This window comes from Amphimedon queenslandica, unplaced genomic scaffold (assembly GCF_000090795.2).
Source record: "Amphimedon queenslandica unplaced genomic scaffold, v1.1 AMPQUscaffold_13504, whole genome shotgun sequence".
NCBI classification, from domain to species: Eukaryota; Metazoa; Porifera; class Demospongiae; order Haplosclerida; family Niphatidae; genus Amphimedon; species Amphimedon queenslandica.
This window is the reverse complement of record NW_003546260.1, coordinates 370,028-387,285: the sequence shown is the minus strand read 5'-3', so window position 1 is coordinate 387,285 and position 17,258 is coordinate 370,028. Positions and strand designations below refer to the sequence as shown.

General features: G+C 35.4%; 5 protein-coding genes across 7 annotated transcripts; 2 read left to right on the top strand and 3 right to left on the bottom strand.

Moving 5' to 3' along the window:
- Positions 1–540: 540 nt before the first annotated feature.
- LOC100635725 (transketolase-like protein 2) lies at positions 541–5,045 on the bottom strand. The gene is made up of 11 exons (XM_003383943.3): positions 4,832–5,045; positions 4,703–4,773; positions 2,996–3,042; positions 2,837–2,950; positions 2,565–2,792; positions 2,342–2,516; positions 2,053–2,264; positions 1,685–2,006; positions 1,425–1,639; positions 937–1,153; positions 541–889 (listed from the first exon to the last, which is right to left on the bottom strand). The coding sequence occupies exons 1-11, from the start codon at positions 4,921–4,923 to the stop codon at positions 717–719; spliced, it is 1,866 nt and encodes a 621-aa protein (XP_003383991.1). The 5' UTR covers positions 4,924–5,045; the 3' UTR covers positions 541–716.
- Positions 5,046–5,118: 73 nt separating this feature from the next.
- On the top strand, positions 5,119–9,394 carry LOC100638376 (solute carrier family 41 member 1-like). Of its 3 annotated transcripts, none has more exons than XM_020008933.1 (7): positions 5,119–5,351; positions 5,418–5,521; positions 5,573–5,680; positions 8,032–8,668; positions 8,723–8,854; positions 8,898–9,046; positions 9,107–9,394. In XM_020008933.1, exons 1-7 carry the CDS (start codon positions 5,213–5,215, stop codon positions 9,293–9,295), a joined length of 1,458 nt encoding a protein of 485 aa, XP_019864492.1. In that variant the 5' UTR covers positions 5,119–5,212; the 3' UTR covers positions 9,296–9,394. The 3 variants fall into 3 exon arrangements, with proteins under 3 accessions (XP_019864492.1, XP_019864491.1, XP_003384010.3); XM_003383962.3 differs by having other exon boundaries at positions 5,120–5,521; positions 8,032–8,395; positions 8,447–8,668; XM_020008932.1 differs by having other exon boundaries at positions 5,119–5,521.
- Positions 9,277–11,407, bottom strand: LOC100635851 (U6 snRNA-associated Sm-like protein LSm3). Its single transcript, XM_003383944.3, has 3 exons — positions 11,251–11,407; positions 9,498–9,593; positions 9,277–9,449 (listed from the first exon to the last, which is right to left on the bottom strand). The coding sequence occupies exons 1-3, from the start codon at positions 11,380–11,382 to the stop codon at positions 9,360–9,362; spliced, it is 318 nt and encodes a 105-aa protein (XP_003383992.1). The 5' UTR covers positions 11,383–11,407; the 3' UTR covers positions 9,277–9,359.
- A 33-nt stretch (positions 11,408–11,440) lies between these two features.
- Positions 11,441–14,419, top strand: LOC100635599 (60S ribosomal protein L18a-like). Its single transcript, XM_003383942.3, has 5 exons — positions 11,441–11,502; positions 11,556–11,735; positions 13,243–13,372; positions 14,088–14,197; positions 14,247–14,419. Exons 1-5 carry the CDS (start codon positions 11,485–11,487, stop codon positions 14,337–14,339), a joined length of 531 nt encoding a protein of 176 aa, XP_003383990.1. The 5' UTR covers positions 11,441–11,484; the 3' UTR covers positions 14,340–14,419.
- Positions 14,353–17,253, bottom strand: LOC100638248 (sulfoquinovosidase-like). Its single transcript, XM_011411740.2, has 8 exons — positions 16,599–17,253; positions 16,375–16,542; positions 16,068–16,327; positions 15,603–15,872; positions 15,365–15,550; positions 15,086–15,312; positions 14,632–15,038; positions 14,353–14,577 (listed from the first exon to the last, which is right to left on the bottom strand). Exons 1-8 carry the CDS (start codon positions 17,221–17,223, stop codon positions 14,444–14,446), a joined length of 2,277 nt encoding a protein of 758 aa, XP_011410042.2. The 5' UTR covers positions 17,224–17,253; the 3' UTR covers positions 14,353–14,443.
- Between the last annotated feature and the right edge of the window lie 5 nt (positions 17,254–17,258).

Here is a 17,258-nt window from a genome sequence, read left to right as displayed (position 1 = left end):
GAGGAAACATTAGGCTTCTTGATGCATTAATTCCACTTGCATAGGAACACTTGTTCGCGAGATATTGTTTCTAAGAGAAAAAAAATCAAGGGTAAATTGTGACAAAAAATTTCAACGAGCCTCTGTCAGCCTAGCAGCAATACAAATAAATGGAGGTTAGGCTACGCCCACGCTTCCGTTTCCAATCCCTTTCATTTAATATCTATGTTAATAGATAATGATCTTCCATAATGTTAGGGCTTTTACAGTAAATCATGGGGTAAATGTGCTACTACAAAATAAAGTTGTTTTACTGCAAGCATGGATATTAAACTATGCTGCAATTGTGGTCTAATGCATCATATAAAATAATCTAGGCTAGAGCAACTTTCCATTACAGTCGTGGTGGGTTAGTCTCGTCATAAGTAGATACACGGTACTACAATCAAGATTTAAAAAATAATAGAAAGCAATGTCAATAAGCAGAGGTAGTTGAATTGCATTTCTATTTAACATGGAGCTACACTGCTATAGCATACTGGTAACACAACAACATGTTCACACTTCTAAGCCAAATTACTGAAGTCTGATAAAAACAATCTACAACCTAACAAAAATTATTATCAATTCTACAACATGTAACTAAAGCAGCTAAAATTCTAATACAAAATCACTAAACTACAAAAATATTAACTGAACTGGCATTGTCATTGATCAAAGCACATTAGTTAAACAGTTTATTTCAAGAGGTCCTTAACAGCTTCCACAATGGCACGTGCAGAAATGCCATACTTGTCCATCAGAACACTGCCAGGTCCAGAACGAGCAACTTCAGGAATAGCCAAACGTCGAACAACAACTGAAGACTTTACACTAGTAAGTGCACCACAAACTGCTTCACCCAAACCACCTACACATACATTGCATGAATTAAAAATACGTTACTAATGAATGTACCTTCAGGGTAGTGATCTTCAACAGTAACAACACGTCCACCAGTTGCTGCAGCAGAATCAATCAGAAGCTGAGTATCAATGGGCTTCAATGTAAATGGATCTATGACCCTGATAGTAATGTCCTCCTTTTTAAGAGTATCATAAGCAGACAAAGCTTCAAACAGAGTCACACCAGCTCCAACAACAGTCACTTGATCTTTATCAGAGCTGCGAACAAGCTGAAATAGAAAAATTTCATATACACATATTTCTGGTAATGTATATGTAGTTTGAGAGGAAATATTATTGTGGCTTTACAACAATACCACAAATTTCTCGACTAGTAATTAATTAAAATACCATGTACTAAACCACAAATATCTCAATTATATATTTAAATAATTATAATTAAAATACCAAATAAAATTACAACCACAAAAAGTTTCGTAAAAATATCTATTAGACACAATGTATTTTGTACATGTGTATGCAACTCATGTACCACTTTACCTTTCCCTTTCCAACTTCAAATTTCTCATCATTAGAATAAATAACTGGAGTTGCTGGGCGAGTAGTACGAGTGAAAGTAATACCTTTAGAACGTGCAGCCAGCTCAATTGCTCGCTCAGTACTAACAGCATCAGAAGGATAGAAGCAAATACTTGTAGCAACTGAACGAAACATAGCAAAATCTTCCAGAGCCATCTGTGAAGGTCCATCTTCACCTAAAATAGCACAAAATAAGTACTACCATCATCTTTTTTTCTTACCAATTGAAACACCAGCATGTGAACCAACAAAGTTGCAGTTGGTCTGAGAAATCGCACCCATACGAATCTGATCAAAAGCTCGGGATAGAAAGCAAGCAAAAGTACTGCAAAATACAATATTACGATCACGACAAGCCAATCCAGTGCCAACTCCAACTAGATTTTGCTCAGCAATAAAGCACTCAACATAACGATCATTGAAAGCTTTCTTGTATGTTAGTGAAAATGTTGAGTTTTTAGTATCTCCATCTAAAGCAATCACACGGCTACAAGACTTCCCTAGTTTAACCAAAGCATCACCATAAATTTTTCGAGTAGCGTGCTACAAACATACAATAAAAGTGTGATTGAAGTGTAAAAATTCTAACCTTATCTCCAAGTTTGTAATTTGGAGGCTCAGATAGTTTGACTGCAGACAAATCAACCTTAGGAGCATCATCAACAAATGCAAGAGGCTTAATTCCATGAGGGCCATTATTTTTAATCAAAGCACGAACAGCCTCTAGTGCAGCATCAGCTTGAGGGCCCAAAGGCTTACCATGCCAATTGTCCAAATCCTCAACATTAGGAAAACCCTTTCCTAAAATATTATTGATACCATCAAAGCAATACAAAGTAGTATCTATAGGTACAAATTCTTCACACCAATCTTTATACCTTTAAAAGTCTTCAAGATTAAAGCTGTTGGCTTATCTTTAGTAGCAGCAGCAGTCTCAAAAGCTTCAATGAGTTTCTCAACATCATGGCCATCAACAATAATAGCATTGAAACCAAAGGCATCAGCTCTTTTGCGATAAGTCTCAAGATCATGTCCAAGTGATGCAGCTTCACTCTACCAATTTAACAATAATAATTTCCGAGACTAATTACTTCAACATACCTGACCAAGACGATTAACATCAATAATAGCAACAAGATTGTCCAATTTATAATAGCTTGCAAATGCAAAAGCTTCCCATACGCTACCTTCAGCACTCTCGCCATCTCCCATCAGGCAATAAACTCTGTAGCTGGCTTTATCAATGTATTTTCCACAATATGCCATGCCACAAGAAACACCAAGACCTTGACCAAGAGACCCAGTGGCAACATCAATGTAACTTTGACGCTGCAAAAATTGTAAATTGTAAAAAATTATTAATTTTTTCTTACAGGTGTTGGATGACCCTCAAGTTCAGAGTCAATTTTACGAAGGTTCTTTAATTCATCCACTGGAATAACACCAGCTTCGGCCCATGCTGCATACAAGACAGGAGCAGCATGGCCCTATTGTTAACAAAATTGAAATAATATATGGAATTTTCTTTTTACCTTAGACAAAATAAACCTATCGCTTGAAGGATGTCTTGGAAAATCGCCTACACGAAAGAAAAATAGAAGCATTACAAAATCAAAAATACGCACTTGCTTTAGTTCAAGTTGGTGTGGCCACATAATATACCGTATAGCGAGAAATTTTGGAGGGGCTAAAATTTGGCGAATTGCTAAATTTTGGTCATTGGTGGGTTTTAATTTGGCAAATTTGTGGCCATGTGCCATTGAGCATGCGTATAATGGCTCAAAATGGCGGATTTTCATTCTGGCGAACGGCTATCAAAATGCCAAATTCACCAAATTTAATCCTCTCCAAAATTTCCTGCTATATGGTAGCATAACTATTGACAAATTAGCAGGTTTTAGTTTGTTGAATTTATGCATTTATGGTCATGGCATAAGCAAAATGAATGGGACTTATTTTGGCAAAGGACTTTTGTAAATCAAATAACACACCCTCAAAATTATCAGCTACATGTACATGTACATGGTACTGCCTAAAGTAAAGAGGCATTAAAAATCAATAAAAATCAAGAAACAGCAAGATGCACAATGCATCCCATGCCCTAAGCAAATATCTGCTGCTATCAGTGACTCTGTGCTGGTAAAAACACAATAAGTACAAAAGCCACTCTATAAGAATACCACAAGTAGCATGACTACAGAATTACATTTAACTGCAATATGTGACTTACAAAAATATTACAAACAATCATATAAGGAAATAGGGTATTAACCCTACAAATGATTCCATATAATGGTGTATGAATATTTACTATCAAATTTTAATGCAAAGATAAGATAAGATAATTCATATCAGTAGTAAAGTTGAGGCTGTGAACAACACTATAACTTCACCCATGCCAATGTATCTTGTGTTATCGTGCATGGTGAATATAATCCCAGTAGTTAAAAGGACTGAAATTGCAAGTCTCAGTAAAATATTCACAACTAATATTGCTTATAATACTGCTTTCAATGCTAAACATAATCTCAAGATCAACTAGGAAACTCAAAACAGAAACAGGAAGATTGATAACTTGAAAACACCGGTCATTAATGGTGAGTCATCTAATGAGCTTCCCTTAACCAGAAACACTCTTTCATTACAACAGATGCAACATAAATAACAATAAGAACTCCTTGAACACATAAATCATTTTACAAAATTTTACAAAACCAAAACAATTGACGTGTATATGAGTTAAATATACATGTATGTAAAAATTGGACAGTCATTTCAGATACATATAGAAGATTCAATAGAGAGTATACAAAAAAAAGACTAAAAATAATTTCTTGAACTGGTATGAGTGTTTATAAACAGTCAAACAACAAGAAAAAATTGCTGACAGGTTATCCTTTAAAAAATTGGGGCAATGTGCAGCAGTCTTTGTAGATTGCTTCCACATTAACATTTTAAGCTAAACCACATGCCTTGATGTAATAAAAACCCACCATATAGATAAAAATTTGGAGGGAAAATTTTTGGCAAAATTTGGATAGCCGTTCTCCAAATTAAGCCCACAACTTTGAATAGCTTATGCACATGCACACTGGCCATGCACACAAAAGTAAAACCCACCAATCACCAAAATTTTTAGGAACTAGCCAAAATTACTTCTACAAAATTTCCAGCTAGTATAATTTAGCAAACTTAAAGTGCAGAACAAAACCACACCCTCTATTTAAATACACACATACCTGTATACTTCATCACATGAAAGAACAACACTGACATTACTTCTGCAGCTGATGCACATGACGTAGGATGACTACAGAAACATACATAGGAAGAGTCTATCACAATTTCTTTGCAAAATCAAAACATACCCAGAATTTGCAGCAGTAGTTTGCACCACACTGTGAATTCGCAGTTTATTTGCGATGTCTTTCAACTCTTGGATCTTTTCGGGAGATGCCATTATGACCAAGTTCAAATTTGATAAAAGAATAACACTCTCAACTTTGGAGCAGCCCTTATCTTCCAACAGCCCTTGTGCTAATGTGGAATTGTGGATGTGACTGTGAGACGCCCTTCCCACTCGACGTGACTGTCTATAATGCGCACGTGGCCTATACCGGATGTGGCTATTTCGTCATCTTGCATCATTATACGACTCTTTAACTTTTGTGTGTGACTTGGGCGGGGTTGATCACTGATCAGAGTTGTACTATTACCAAGAGTTATAATATTCCAGCTTCAGTAGCTTCATGAAAAAGAAGGAAGAAGTAACTGTCAGGAGGAGAAGTGACTCCATTAATTCAGAGGTGCCGGTGGAAGGAGGCTCAACTTCAAGCTCAGAACAAAATGCTAATGACAGTGAAGATGATAGTGGCATCAGTGATCAAAGTAACCCAGAAATATCTACACTAGTAATAATAAATGACCATTCTGGTACCCATACTAAATATGCAGACGAGAACCCTGGATTATTTAAGAATTTTATTCAAATATTTTTCCCTTTTTTAATTGCTGGTGCTGGTATGATGTTAGCTGGTATATTGTTGGATTATGTTCAAGTAAGTACATTATACATTGCATATTCTAATCCAAAACATTATCTATTTTAGCATTTGAAAGTATTTGTTGAAGTATCTGAATTGTTTATATTGGTTCCTGCTTTGCTTGGGCTTAAGGGAAACTTGGAAATGACATTAGCATCAAGATTATCTACATCTGTGAGTTGTTATAAAACCTAATTGTAGATATTTCAGTGGAAAAAATTATGGAGCTTTTGCACAGAAGCAATCCAGGGGTAGGGTGGAGTGTCAGCCATTTTGGGTTGTGTACTTGAATGGGAGAAAAATTTCAGATGAAAGTACATGTATGTGGTGTATAAGTGTGTTAATTATCTTGTTGATAAATAAACCCCACTTTGTTGCTATATTTCCATTCTCAAGCTACTTTCTTGCTACCCAATATAGCAGACATCAAGCTCCAATTTTGCTTAACACCTACCTATTGACAAGAGCTTTATATCAAATGATGTTGCTAAGTCAAGCAACAATTTTAAATTCTAAATGAAAAGGCTTAAGGTCTGTTCAGAATTTACATACTAAGTCGCTATAGGCAAAAGCTAGTGAGTCTCGGAGGCATTGATGATCTTTATTTTACAGAACCAGATATACATAGTGTATAGGGGTTAAATTTTACTAGAAATAAAATTTAATTTCACGAATTGTATGTTTTTATAAATTTCCAAAATTTAATTCCACAAAAGAGGTGTGGTTCACTAGAAAAAAATGCTGCAGGAGTCACAAAATTTTATATCAACAAATGGAAAATCTAAATTTTATGCCAACAAAAGAAAACCCCCTTTGCTTTTGTGTTTTACATGTACATTAGGACTAGAAATCCATTTATACACCAGGGTGTATCTTCATATAAGAACAGAATTTCTGATGTAAAGTCGCATTACCATAAGTTAATAAAGAACTTTTTTATAGTCTCAATGTGAGACACACATAAAACAATGGATAGTATTGTTTACTAATTTAGTCTTCTATGATTTAATACATGTACATGTACAATGTACATTGTAGCTTGTGAAAGAAAGACTGTTTTGATAAAAGACTGATCTCCTGAGAATAGGAAAATTTTTTAATGCCACATGGGCATTTCACATTATGCTATGTGAGTGAATGAAGATTTTCATTCATATGTTCTCTCTACAACTGTTGTTTGTATTAATTTTATGACATTATACATCTAAATGTAATGCTAGATTTAGTAGTTGGTCAAATTTTGAGTTTGGGTGCCTTGACTGCATTCCTTCCTTTTCATTTTTTGTGTAAGTAAGCAATATTAAGTAGGTAACCACAACTGTTTAAGCTTACTGCTTTGAGCATTTTACAATGAACAGCAAATCTCAAAATTAAATCCCAGAAAATATTTTCAGCTACATGTACATGTAGACAGTATCTTGCATGTAGCTGCACTTAAGGCCTTTTCACACTTGTCCACTTTAGATCCAGAATTGCAACCTACTAAAACAGAATCCTCTTTGGTTGTATTCACACTATTAGCTACTTCAATTCGAAAGAATTAAGTGAATTAAACTGCATTGGCTTAAGACCAATCCACTTCAATCCACCTCAATCCACCTCTGGATGTGGATTGACTGGATCTAGATTCAATCCTGATTCAAGGCAAGTGTGAACAAGCCAATCCTGTTTTAATCCTGGATTTTATCTCAATTCTGGATCCAAAGTGGATAAGTGTGAAAAGGCCTTTATCGTACCAACTATTTTTCAGTGGTAGAGCAAGAGGGGCAAATGCCCCCTTTTTAAAATCTAAATTTAAAAAATGATGCGGCTGCAAAAGCTGTTCTACTGCTTACATTTTTAAAAGGCTAGATTTACATGTCTTTCTGTGATGCCATATGACAAAGCTGAAAAGGTATTCAACATTGCCTATCATCATTCAAGAAGTCTGTCATGTTGAAAAATAGGTGTGGACACATCCTGAAAGGGTGAAGTTTTGTAATTTCAGGGCACACTTTGCCCGTTCCACATTCATGTAACAGTAACTTGCCCCTTATTACACATATCTTGCCTAAGCCCGTTTTTCAAATGACTCACAATAACCATCCAATGGTTAAACCAAAATACTATATCCAGGAAAATGACTATAGGATAAGGTCTGGACAGCAAGACTACCTAAATCCTCAATACCATTGTAGTTTAAAATTTTTGTTAGTCAAAACTTTTGGTTCTTGTTGAAATTAATAACTTTTGTCAACAAAATATTGATCCTTTCTGTCATAAATCTGCATGCTACCCACTTGGAGCAAAAATTTTTATCAAACAAGTGTCCGACAAATTTGATGAAATTTCATAGACAAAAAGTTAGAGCTTTACGGTAACATAATCACATATGTATGTATAATGCTAAAGGGGAAATGTTGGATTACCACATAATAATTATTTATTCCAGTAATAGTAAATCTCTGTGTAGTTATCAGTGGCCATTTCTACTGAAATTAGCATTCATGAATGCAACTTAAATATTAAAATTAATTTCCTTATAGGCAAATCTGGGAAACATGGATACCTGCAAAGATCGCTGGTTATTGACATGGGGCAACCTCTCTTTAATCCAAGGACAAGCATTAGTAGTAGCATTGGTTGCAACACTGACGTCTATAATGCTGAGTGGTATTGGTGGGCAGCACTTGTATGCAACTCACATTCTGTTGATTGGTGGCTCAAGTATGTCAGCAGCATGCTTAGCAAGTGCTATATTAAGCTCCTTGATGATCGTAATTGTTCTGTTATCACGTCCACTACAAATCGACCCTGATAATGTTGCCACGCCAATTGCTGCTAGTCTTGGTGATTTAGTGACATTATGCATACTTTCTGGCATATCATATGGTCTGTATAGAGTCAAAGGTAAATTGCTAAATGTACATGTATCATACTCTATTTTACTGTTGTTTGTAGATGAAACTGTTGTCATATCAAGCATTTTATGTGGTGTACTTCTTATTTTGATACCATTTTGGTTATGCCTGGCTTATTATAATACAACTACCCGTTCAGTATTATATAGCGGATGGATACCTGTCTTATCAGCTATGCTAATAAGCAGCATTGGAGGATTCATTCTGTCAAAAACAGTGTCTGTATTTCCTGGAATTGCTATATATTCTCCCATCATAAATGGTGATGTATCATCCATGAGGAACTTATACTTACTGTAATGTTGCATACATGTAGGTATTGGTGGTAATCTAGCAGCTGTGCAAGCTAGCCGAATATCTACACACTTACATAAGGGTTCCAATGCAAATGCAAAGTCTACAGATTATAAGTATAAGTGGAATGGCATATGTGGTACATTTTGGAAAGGTAATTAAAAATAATTATTATGATAGTGTCACAATATCTATAGGTTATCACACCAAAACAAGCATTCTTCTATTGATAATGGTTGTTCCTGGATCATCATTATTCTTGGTTCTTATTCATTACATTAAAGCTGGCCATACGACTTTATCTGCTTTGTTTTTCATTAGTTACTTAATAGTAGCTATTATGCAGGTAAAACTTAAGATCTATACATCATAATTTTAGTACACGTCTTATTTTATTATACTTTAGGTGGCTATCTTGCTCATATTCACAGATTGGATGGTACATTTCATATTCTGGAGACTGTCACTAGATCCAGATAACATAGCTATACCATTTATAACTGCTTTAGGAGATTTTCTAGGGACTGGACTATTAGCGGGGGCATTCCATATTCTTTGGTTGGTAGGAGACAGAGATTCTGATGTTGGAGACTAAATTTTACTAAACATTATCATACATCAGTCATTATTTCTGTTACATGAAACTCAGTTACAATTTTTTATTTGTGTCCTTGCCTCAAAGGACTAGGTGAAATTAAGATGACACCATCTCCCCTTATAAATATCATTGGAATAGTGCGTTGAGTGGTCTGAAGAATGAGATTTAACAGTCATAATAAGTATAAAATAATACTTACTCTGTATATTTCTTCAAAAGTTTCTTCATCTAATTCAAGTGTTGTTACTGTTTCTTCCACTTCACTCATAATCATGTTTAAATGTTGATCAAAGCCCTGCAGTGGTTTGGTAAATAAAATACAGGCAACATACTACATGTTTATCAGTTCAGCACTATGTAAAATAATGCTACAATATATCATACTCCATTCTTAGTCACAAACAATACAATTAGAAAATAAATTAATTAAACAAGCACAACACAATCTACCAACATTTTAAGTACATGTAGCTTTCAAAAAAACTTCTTCGTAGCAGTATTTCAATAGCCTAGCCCTCAAAGGTATCTTAAAGGTTTTATGGAAAATCACCTGAAAGAGGAGTATCAAAAATATATACAGTATTTAAAAGGCTTCATCTGCATTTTACTTTACTAAATAAAAAATAAAAAAACGAGTGTTTCGTACAAAGCCCTGATATTTTTACGCTAATTATGGCAACTGAAAATCTGTACCATATAGCGGGTTTCTTCCGTTTGGTCAAACTTTCGTTCTCCAAGCTCCAAAAACAAAATTGAACCCACGAAATTTGCTGTGGGAGAGCTCGATCCGGAGTTCATCTTCGTCGGGTTAACACTAACACATACACATGTGGGTGTTATGGGTGGGGTTGTTGGGTGTGGCTTAATTCTTGCAGATCAGAAGGACGAAAATAAAACCCACGAAATTGGATTTCCTCCTAGAAAATGAAAGCTTGGCCGAACGAAAGAAACCCGCTATACGGTATACGGTTAGTAGTTACAAAAATCTGAATAAATTCTGCAATTAACATTCCTGGTTAGAAAAAATAGGAAATAAAGGTATTGAGTGAGAAACTCCATAATACTCTACACCCAAATATTATATCTCGTAAATGAAAAATCCCCGTTTGTTTGTACAGTCGGTTCAGTTGAGTTTGACCAGACGTTTTCATCATCAAAACGTCACGTGTAACCCCATCCACACGCAAATAAACTGGCTAAAAACTTCATCATGGTCCTTTCTTCTTGTTGTAATTTGTTTACTACCCTATTTTGGTCACTGCTAGCCCTGCAATTGACATGAAGGATCTTGGTGCTTGCTTTGACCTGAAGAAAGAATCGAAAGATGCAAAATTTTAACAGAGTTTCTGAGTGGCACTGGTGAAGACAAATAACGAAGGTTTAGAGAGGTACAGCAGACTAAGTGAGACTTCTTTCTGGAGTGCAAAGTCTTCTTGTTGAATTATATCTTGGCCGGGAGTGCTCCTTTTGCTTTATTTGATTTTTAAATAATAAAAACATGATTATTGACACATTTAATGAGATGCAAATGATATTCACGAAGCTTCACGTCATAAAACATCATGGCAACTCTCTTTCATGTTACCAGAAGAAACTTTTGAGAACCTTCCAGAGTACCTAGAGACTCCAAAATTGCTACAGATTTTTGGAAGAACCCGTTTTACAACTACACCGAGTTTCAATTCGCTAGCATAAATAATAGAGAAGTTATAAGGGTGGGTCAGTGGTCAAACTCAACTGAAACCAACTATATGCCTCCATTAATTTTGTTCTTGCCACCAAACATGGTAGCAAAGCTACAGTCCATGTACATTGTAAAGGTCAAAAATATGGGCAACCTAACAATAGCGACAAATTCGAAATGAAAATAAATAATCCAATTTTTTAATTGACTGATTTTAGTAATTATAAATCCAATATCCCACAAGTGCAAATACTACTATCAAGCTTACATGAAGCCGTCCAGTAAGTTCTCTATCATTCCTCATTTTTACATACAGCCTTTCATCTAAACTTAATCTCACAAGATCTAGAGGCTCTTCGATGTCACCACCAACTGCATGTCCTTCGCGAACATCAGCCATTTTATTCACCGTCACGTGAGATGTGCACAATAATGCGCGCCCAATGGCATAAATGTCTAATGCGCATGCTCCGTCCTCTGACTGCACGTTGTTCACTACAAAATGAAGGCCAAGGGACAGGTATTATTGTTGTTCTTTATCAATAATGGTATTTACTAAAATTTTACCAATAGCTTAAAGAATTCAAGATTATGGGCCGAAGATTGCCCACAGAGAAGGATAAGAATCCTCAAGTGTACAGAATGCGAATATTTGCACCTGATAGTGTTGCTGCCAAATCTCGTTTCTGGTATTTCTTGAAGATGCTTAAAAAGATAAAAAAAGCTAATGGAGAAATTGTGTATTGTGGAAAGGTATTTTTGTGACAAATATCATTAATATTAAAACTTAATTAGACAGAGACAATAGGGTTGGGATTAGTTTAAAGTACCTTAGGGTACCCTTTTTTGAGGGCTGTAAATTTCGTGAATTTGCCTTGAATCTATTTTGAAGATTTAATTTTTGTGAATTTATGCCGTCTGCCATCTTGTACTGTCACAGTTTGATTTCCATGAATTTTTGAAAAATTACAAAATGCACAAAATTTGAACCCCTAAAAAGGTACCCAGATCAACTAGAATATCTGACACCGGAAATAAAATAATAAACACTAAACCCCAACCCCTTAACCCTATGGGCAGGCACTCTAACTAAGATTGACGAGAGGGTGTGGTTCCTGGTGGCATATATTCTAGTTGACCCAGGTACCCTACAGTAAATGAAGTGGGATTGTTGTTCTAGATCAACCTCACTTGGGCTTGTTACGGTTTTTGGGAAATATGCTAGGATTAAGGGGTTTAGATTTTATGTGGATTAATTTTACTTTTGGTATAGAATTTAGGAATTGATCCAGATGAGGGCAATGGGTCATGATGAATAGAACAGACATGATTCTGTTCCATTTTTTAATATCAGTTTATTTCTAATGTAATACTAATAAAAGCTGCCCCTTAAGTTTCCAGATTTTACAGAGCTGATAAGATTGCCTTTAGAGATGCTTGAGATAGCTCCTCTCTGTTATGTAGCTGTTATAGAAAACTTGACTGTTTAAACACGATCATCTTTGTCATTGAGACCACACCCTCCTAGTGCCCAGTTGCAATATTTTCTTTTTATACTTAACAACAGAAAGCATTTTCAGCCAATTTTATCATTAGACAGCATATGGAATCCATATTGCCAGCCTCAATGGGGACTGAATTTAGAGGGTCTTAAAGGGACATGTTCACGGAAACAGATGCACACGTTACTGTAGAGGAAGTAACATGAAATTGGGCGTGCAACAGATCATTAATTAATAGTTATAACACGTGTAGAGATTAGAGACAGAGCAATCAGGCGTAGAACCAGGAGTAGGCATCTGTAGAACACTTCTTTGACCAGAATGAGCTCTTTTGCTACCCCAAGATACTCTTTTAGATACTCTTTTTTACAAATAATCACTCGAGTAGCCATTTTGCCTTAATTTTTAGGGGTGCGGCTGTATGTTATGAATAGTTATCAACACTACATGTCATTATTAATGATGTCATCTTGAAAAACGGGCCAGTTTTTCAAGATGGTGTGCTTCCGTGAATGTGTCCCTTTAACTCATTCTTGCCTTAATTGCTACTACTAATGAGGAATTAGTCACACTTTAATATCTGCTTCATCCTAATGATTACTGATACACTCCTATAAGTGGGTGTAGGTGATAAAGTACTTATACACTTGTACATGTATTAATTGTTCTTATAACATGTTTTGGTGTGGAGTTGTTTGAGTTAAATTAAGTGCTACATGTACAAGTAACTTGCTTTTTTAATTATTGTTTGTGTTTAGGTACCTGACCGTCATCCAACTGTTATCAAGAATGTAGGAATATGGTTGCGTTACGACTCTCGTAGTGGAACACATAACATGTATCGTGAATATAGAGACTTGACTATTGCTGGTGCTGTAACACTTTGTTGTAAGTTATTGTAATGATTAATTCTTTTTATCTTGTTAATGTGGATAATTGCACATGCCGCATAATTAATTTTGTGCTAAGCATTATTGTAAAAATGATTCATTAAAATAATAGTTATTAATTGTTTTGGGTGTAAGAATCCTAATTGAAGTATTTTTGTTACGACCTTTTCATCAGAAGTTGTGTGTATATGTGTACCGTATTGTACCGATTAAACGCCTGGGCGTTTATTTCTTAGCAGCAAAAAAAATTGTTGAAAAAATAAAAAGTGACCTTGAGCGGGAATTGAACCCCCAACTCTGGGGCAAGTCAGACGAGGCTCTAAATATTAAGCACTTTGGAGCTATCTAAATAGTGATATGCGTATCTATAGCTAGAATTATTGTATTAATGACAGGCGTTTATTTGGACCAGGCATTTATACGGTTTACAAAATACAGTATTTGTTTATTCTAAGCATAACATATTTCAGTTGCATTGCTAACTTTTGGTGATCAAGTACTTTTATTTTTGTGTAGCCATGTGTCATTGAGTATGTGTGAAATTGGGTCTACAAAATGATTTGGTGATTCACTCAAAACAAGAAATTGCCGGGCTATATGGTAGTAGGCAACAATCTTAACCTTTTACAAAAAATACTCAAATAATTTCCTGACATTGTCATGCTTTGGTTTTGTCAATTAAAGCTATTCTTTTTATTTATGTTTCATTGTAGATCGAGATATGGCTGCTCGTCATCGAGCAAGAGCATCAAGCATTCAAATCATTAAAGTAGAGGCTATTCCAGCAAACAAGTGTCGTCGTCCTCATGTGAAACAATTTCACGTAAGTCTTTCTTGACACCAAAGTCGGCATTTTTACCAATTTATTTTAGAATTCGAAGATACGTTTTCCATTACCTCATCGTGTACGATCTGGTCATTTCAAGAAGTTGTTTGCTTACCAGAGACCAATTGCGTTCCAATAGACTTAACTGTTAATTATAATTGAAAGTAAAGTTCTATTCAACAATAATTGGTTTTGATAAAATAACAATTATAAATTTTAGTAATAATCAAACAAAAGTTGCTATTAGTTGCTACAAGCTTGCATAAGATCCTCCTTAATTAGATTGTCAACAAATTGTGCACCAGTTGTAGAACTGGAAGGATAGAGAACCACAGGGCATCCCATGGGAGCTGCTATATTCAGCCACTTGTTTTGTCCTAATCACAATTTATGAACTGAAATATAGTAATTAAACATAGAATTTGACTAACCATTGTAGGTGGTGTTAGTCCATACATGAACCCATATCGTGTCCTGTGGCAGAAAAACATTAACCGAGTTTGCACCTTTTTTATATACTGGAGCAATCAACAGCTCAGTCCCAATCATGTACTGATATCTTAGATCTTGAGCTTGTAATTCAGTGTTCCCTGGGTATACAAATGCCATATGTCGTATAACTGGCCATCCTTTATCAGTAGCTACGTCAATAAGTGATACTCGATAAAACATCCATGCCACAAAAACACGAGACATTCGGAAGAAGTGCTTCATTGTATCAGTGGATGAATAAAATTGCCAATTTTCATCAGGTAACGTTCCTTGGTGTGAGCGATAGGTAACAGTGAATGCTGAAAATTCACACCACCTCATCAGAAGTTCCTTATCTCTTATATACCTGCAGTAATAATAATTATCATTGATATGTTAATGCACTCATTTTACGTCACAAATGGAATTCGTTGATTCTTCACTTTAATAGCAGTATATCCACCAATGTCAGAGTGAGTCAATGAGAACCCCACCATGCCACTATTGATCAGTCCTATTATTGCTGACCCTAATCCATCATAGTGGTCCCAGCTGACCAATTGATCCCCAAGCCAAAAGAGTGGTGTAAGTGTAGAACTAAACATATTACCACTCCGCATGAAGTATACAATCTCTGATGCCTATAATAACCAAAGCGACATGGATGTCAAAAACAGTACCCTTCACAAATACCTGTTTTGCCGATAACAGGTTCATTTTTACAGCATCCTGAATGGCCTCAGCATTAAGTTTCCCCCAAGCAGCAGAGTAAGTATTATGAAATGCACTGGCACTTTGTCCATCAAAAAGTAATGCATCAAGTGGAAGAGATTCGCCAAAATCACACATCCATCCACTAATATTATTAGCAAGCATGTTCTAAAAGTTAACATAATTATTATACAATAATATGCATTCATTATCTTCTTACTTTAATAATCATATTCTTCAACCAGTTGTAAGCTTGTAAGTTTGTCAAATCAACAAGTGTACTATTACTGTAGCCACTCCAAACCTTTCCATTACTTTCCTTAACAAAGTAATTGTTGCTTATCCCTTCATCATAGTAATTATGTTGAAATGGAGTTCCACGATTAGTTATATTGGCCAGAAGTGGGTTTATGTATGTAGTCACACGAATTCCCATTGTTGCCAAGTTTTCAACAAAATCTTCCCAATGAGGATAGTGATTTTGATCAATCTACAGTAATAATCAAACTGTAAAGCTACAAACTTTTGAAGATTTACAACAATGTTATGAAATCAATGTATGAAAATTACAGCAAAAAGGGGGTCAAAGATATTAATAAAATGCTACAGACATGTATATTTCAAAAACTATGGAACAACTAAAAAAGTGCTGCATAATTTAGCAAATAATGCAGTTGTGTCATACCTCCCAATTCCACCATACACCAGTACGAGGCAGGTCATTCTTGCCACTGATATTTCTTTGTCCTGACCAATCCTGCAGCCACACTCCAACAACATCTTTCAGTGTGCCCATAGTTTTATTAACAGACATGAGTATATCCATTACAATTTTAGGTCCACCTTGCAAACCCAAAATAGCACCACTATGGAACCATGTAGGCAATGGTTTCATCCTTCCAGTGTATGATGTATAAGATTGCAGTATATGAAGTGGAGAGTCACCTAAGATGTGTGTCAGAGATATTATTCAATGTTAATTAAAACCAAACCTGTAATTATCCTCCCACGTATATTTGTTGCATTTATTTCAATGGTGACTGATGTTCCAAATACAGGGACATAAAAAGTGGCATATTCAAAAGACTCGATCACAAGAGAGCGATTAAGACTTGTCACATAGAAAGGAACACGCGAGTAAGTTGTGAAGTGATTTCCTCCTATATAAACACCAAGTAAGCCTATTGTAAAAATTAATCAATAATATCATATTTACCTGCACCAGCTGAAATTAAGTTTAAAATAGCAGTTAAAGGTTCAACACCACGACCTACTCCTTGCTCAGAAATGAATAGAGGAACACGGTGTCCTCTCATTTTTAAGTATGTATACTGCACACCAAGACCATAAAACTGCTCGTTCTCGTCACAGCCATACACCAACTTAAGTCTATTGTAGTAATTTGTATTAACGGTTACATTAAAAATTAAATGCATATAATTTTCAATTGTGGCTACAGACTGAAATGTTAATGTAAAGGTGTCATTATTACAAAGATCACCAGAAAGAACAACTATTGGCATTCCACCTGTTTTTACTACATTTAATGACTTGAATGTTGCTTTGCTACATTCATCAATAACTGTATCATCAAAATTATAGTCACCTCCACTTTGTACAACGACTTCCTTTTCTTTGACTACAGTTATAATACTATCATCTGGGCTAGGAGATGAGAACCATACTAATTTATTTTGACGAAGGACCTTGACAGAAGGATACGAATTGGCATCCCAAGCAACTAAATATGGGCCTGTGGTGCCTGATGATACGGATGCACTGTTAGTTCCACAAAGAATCGAGAAAATAATGGAGCTCAAGCAAAGAGCATACATCATCATTCATCAAAATGCATGATCCTTGCAAAGGGGTGTAA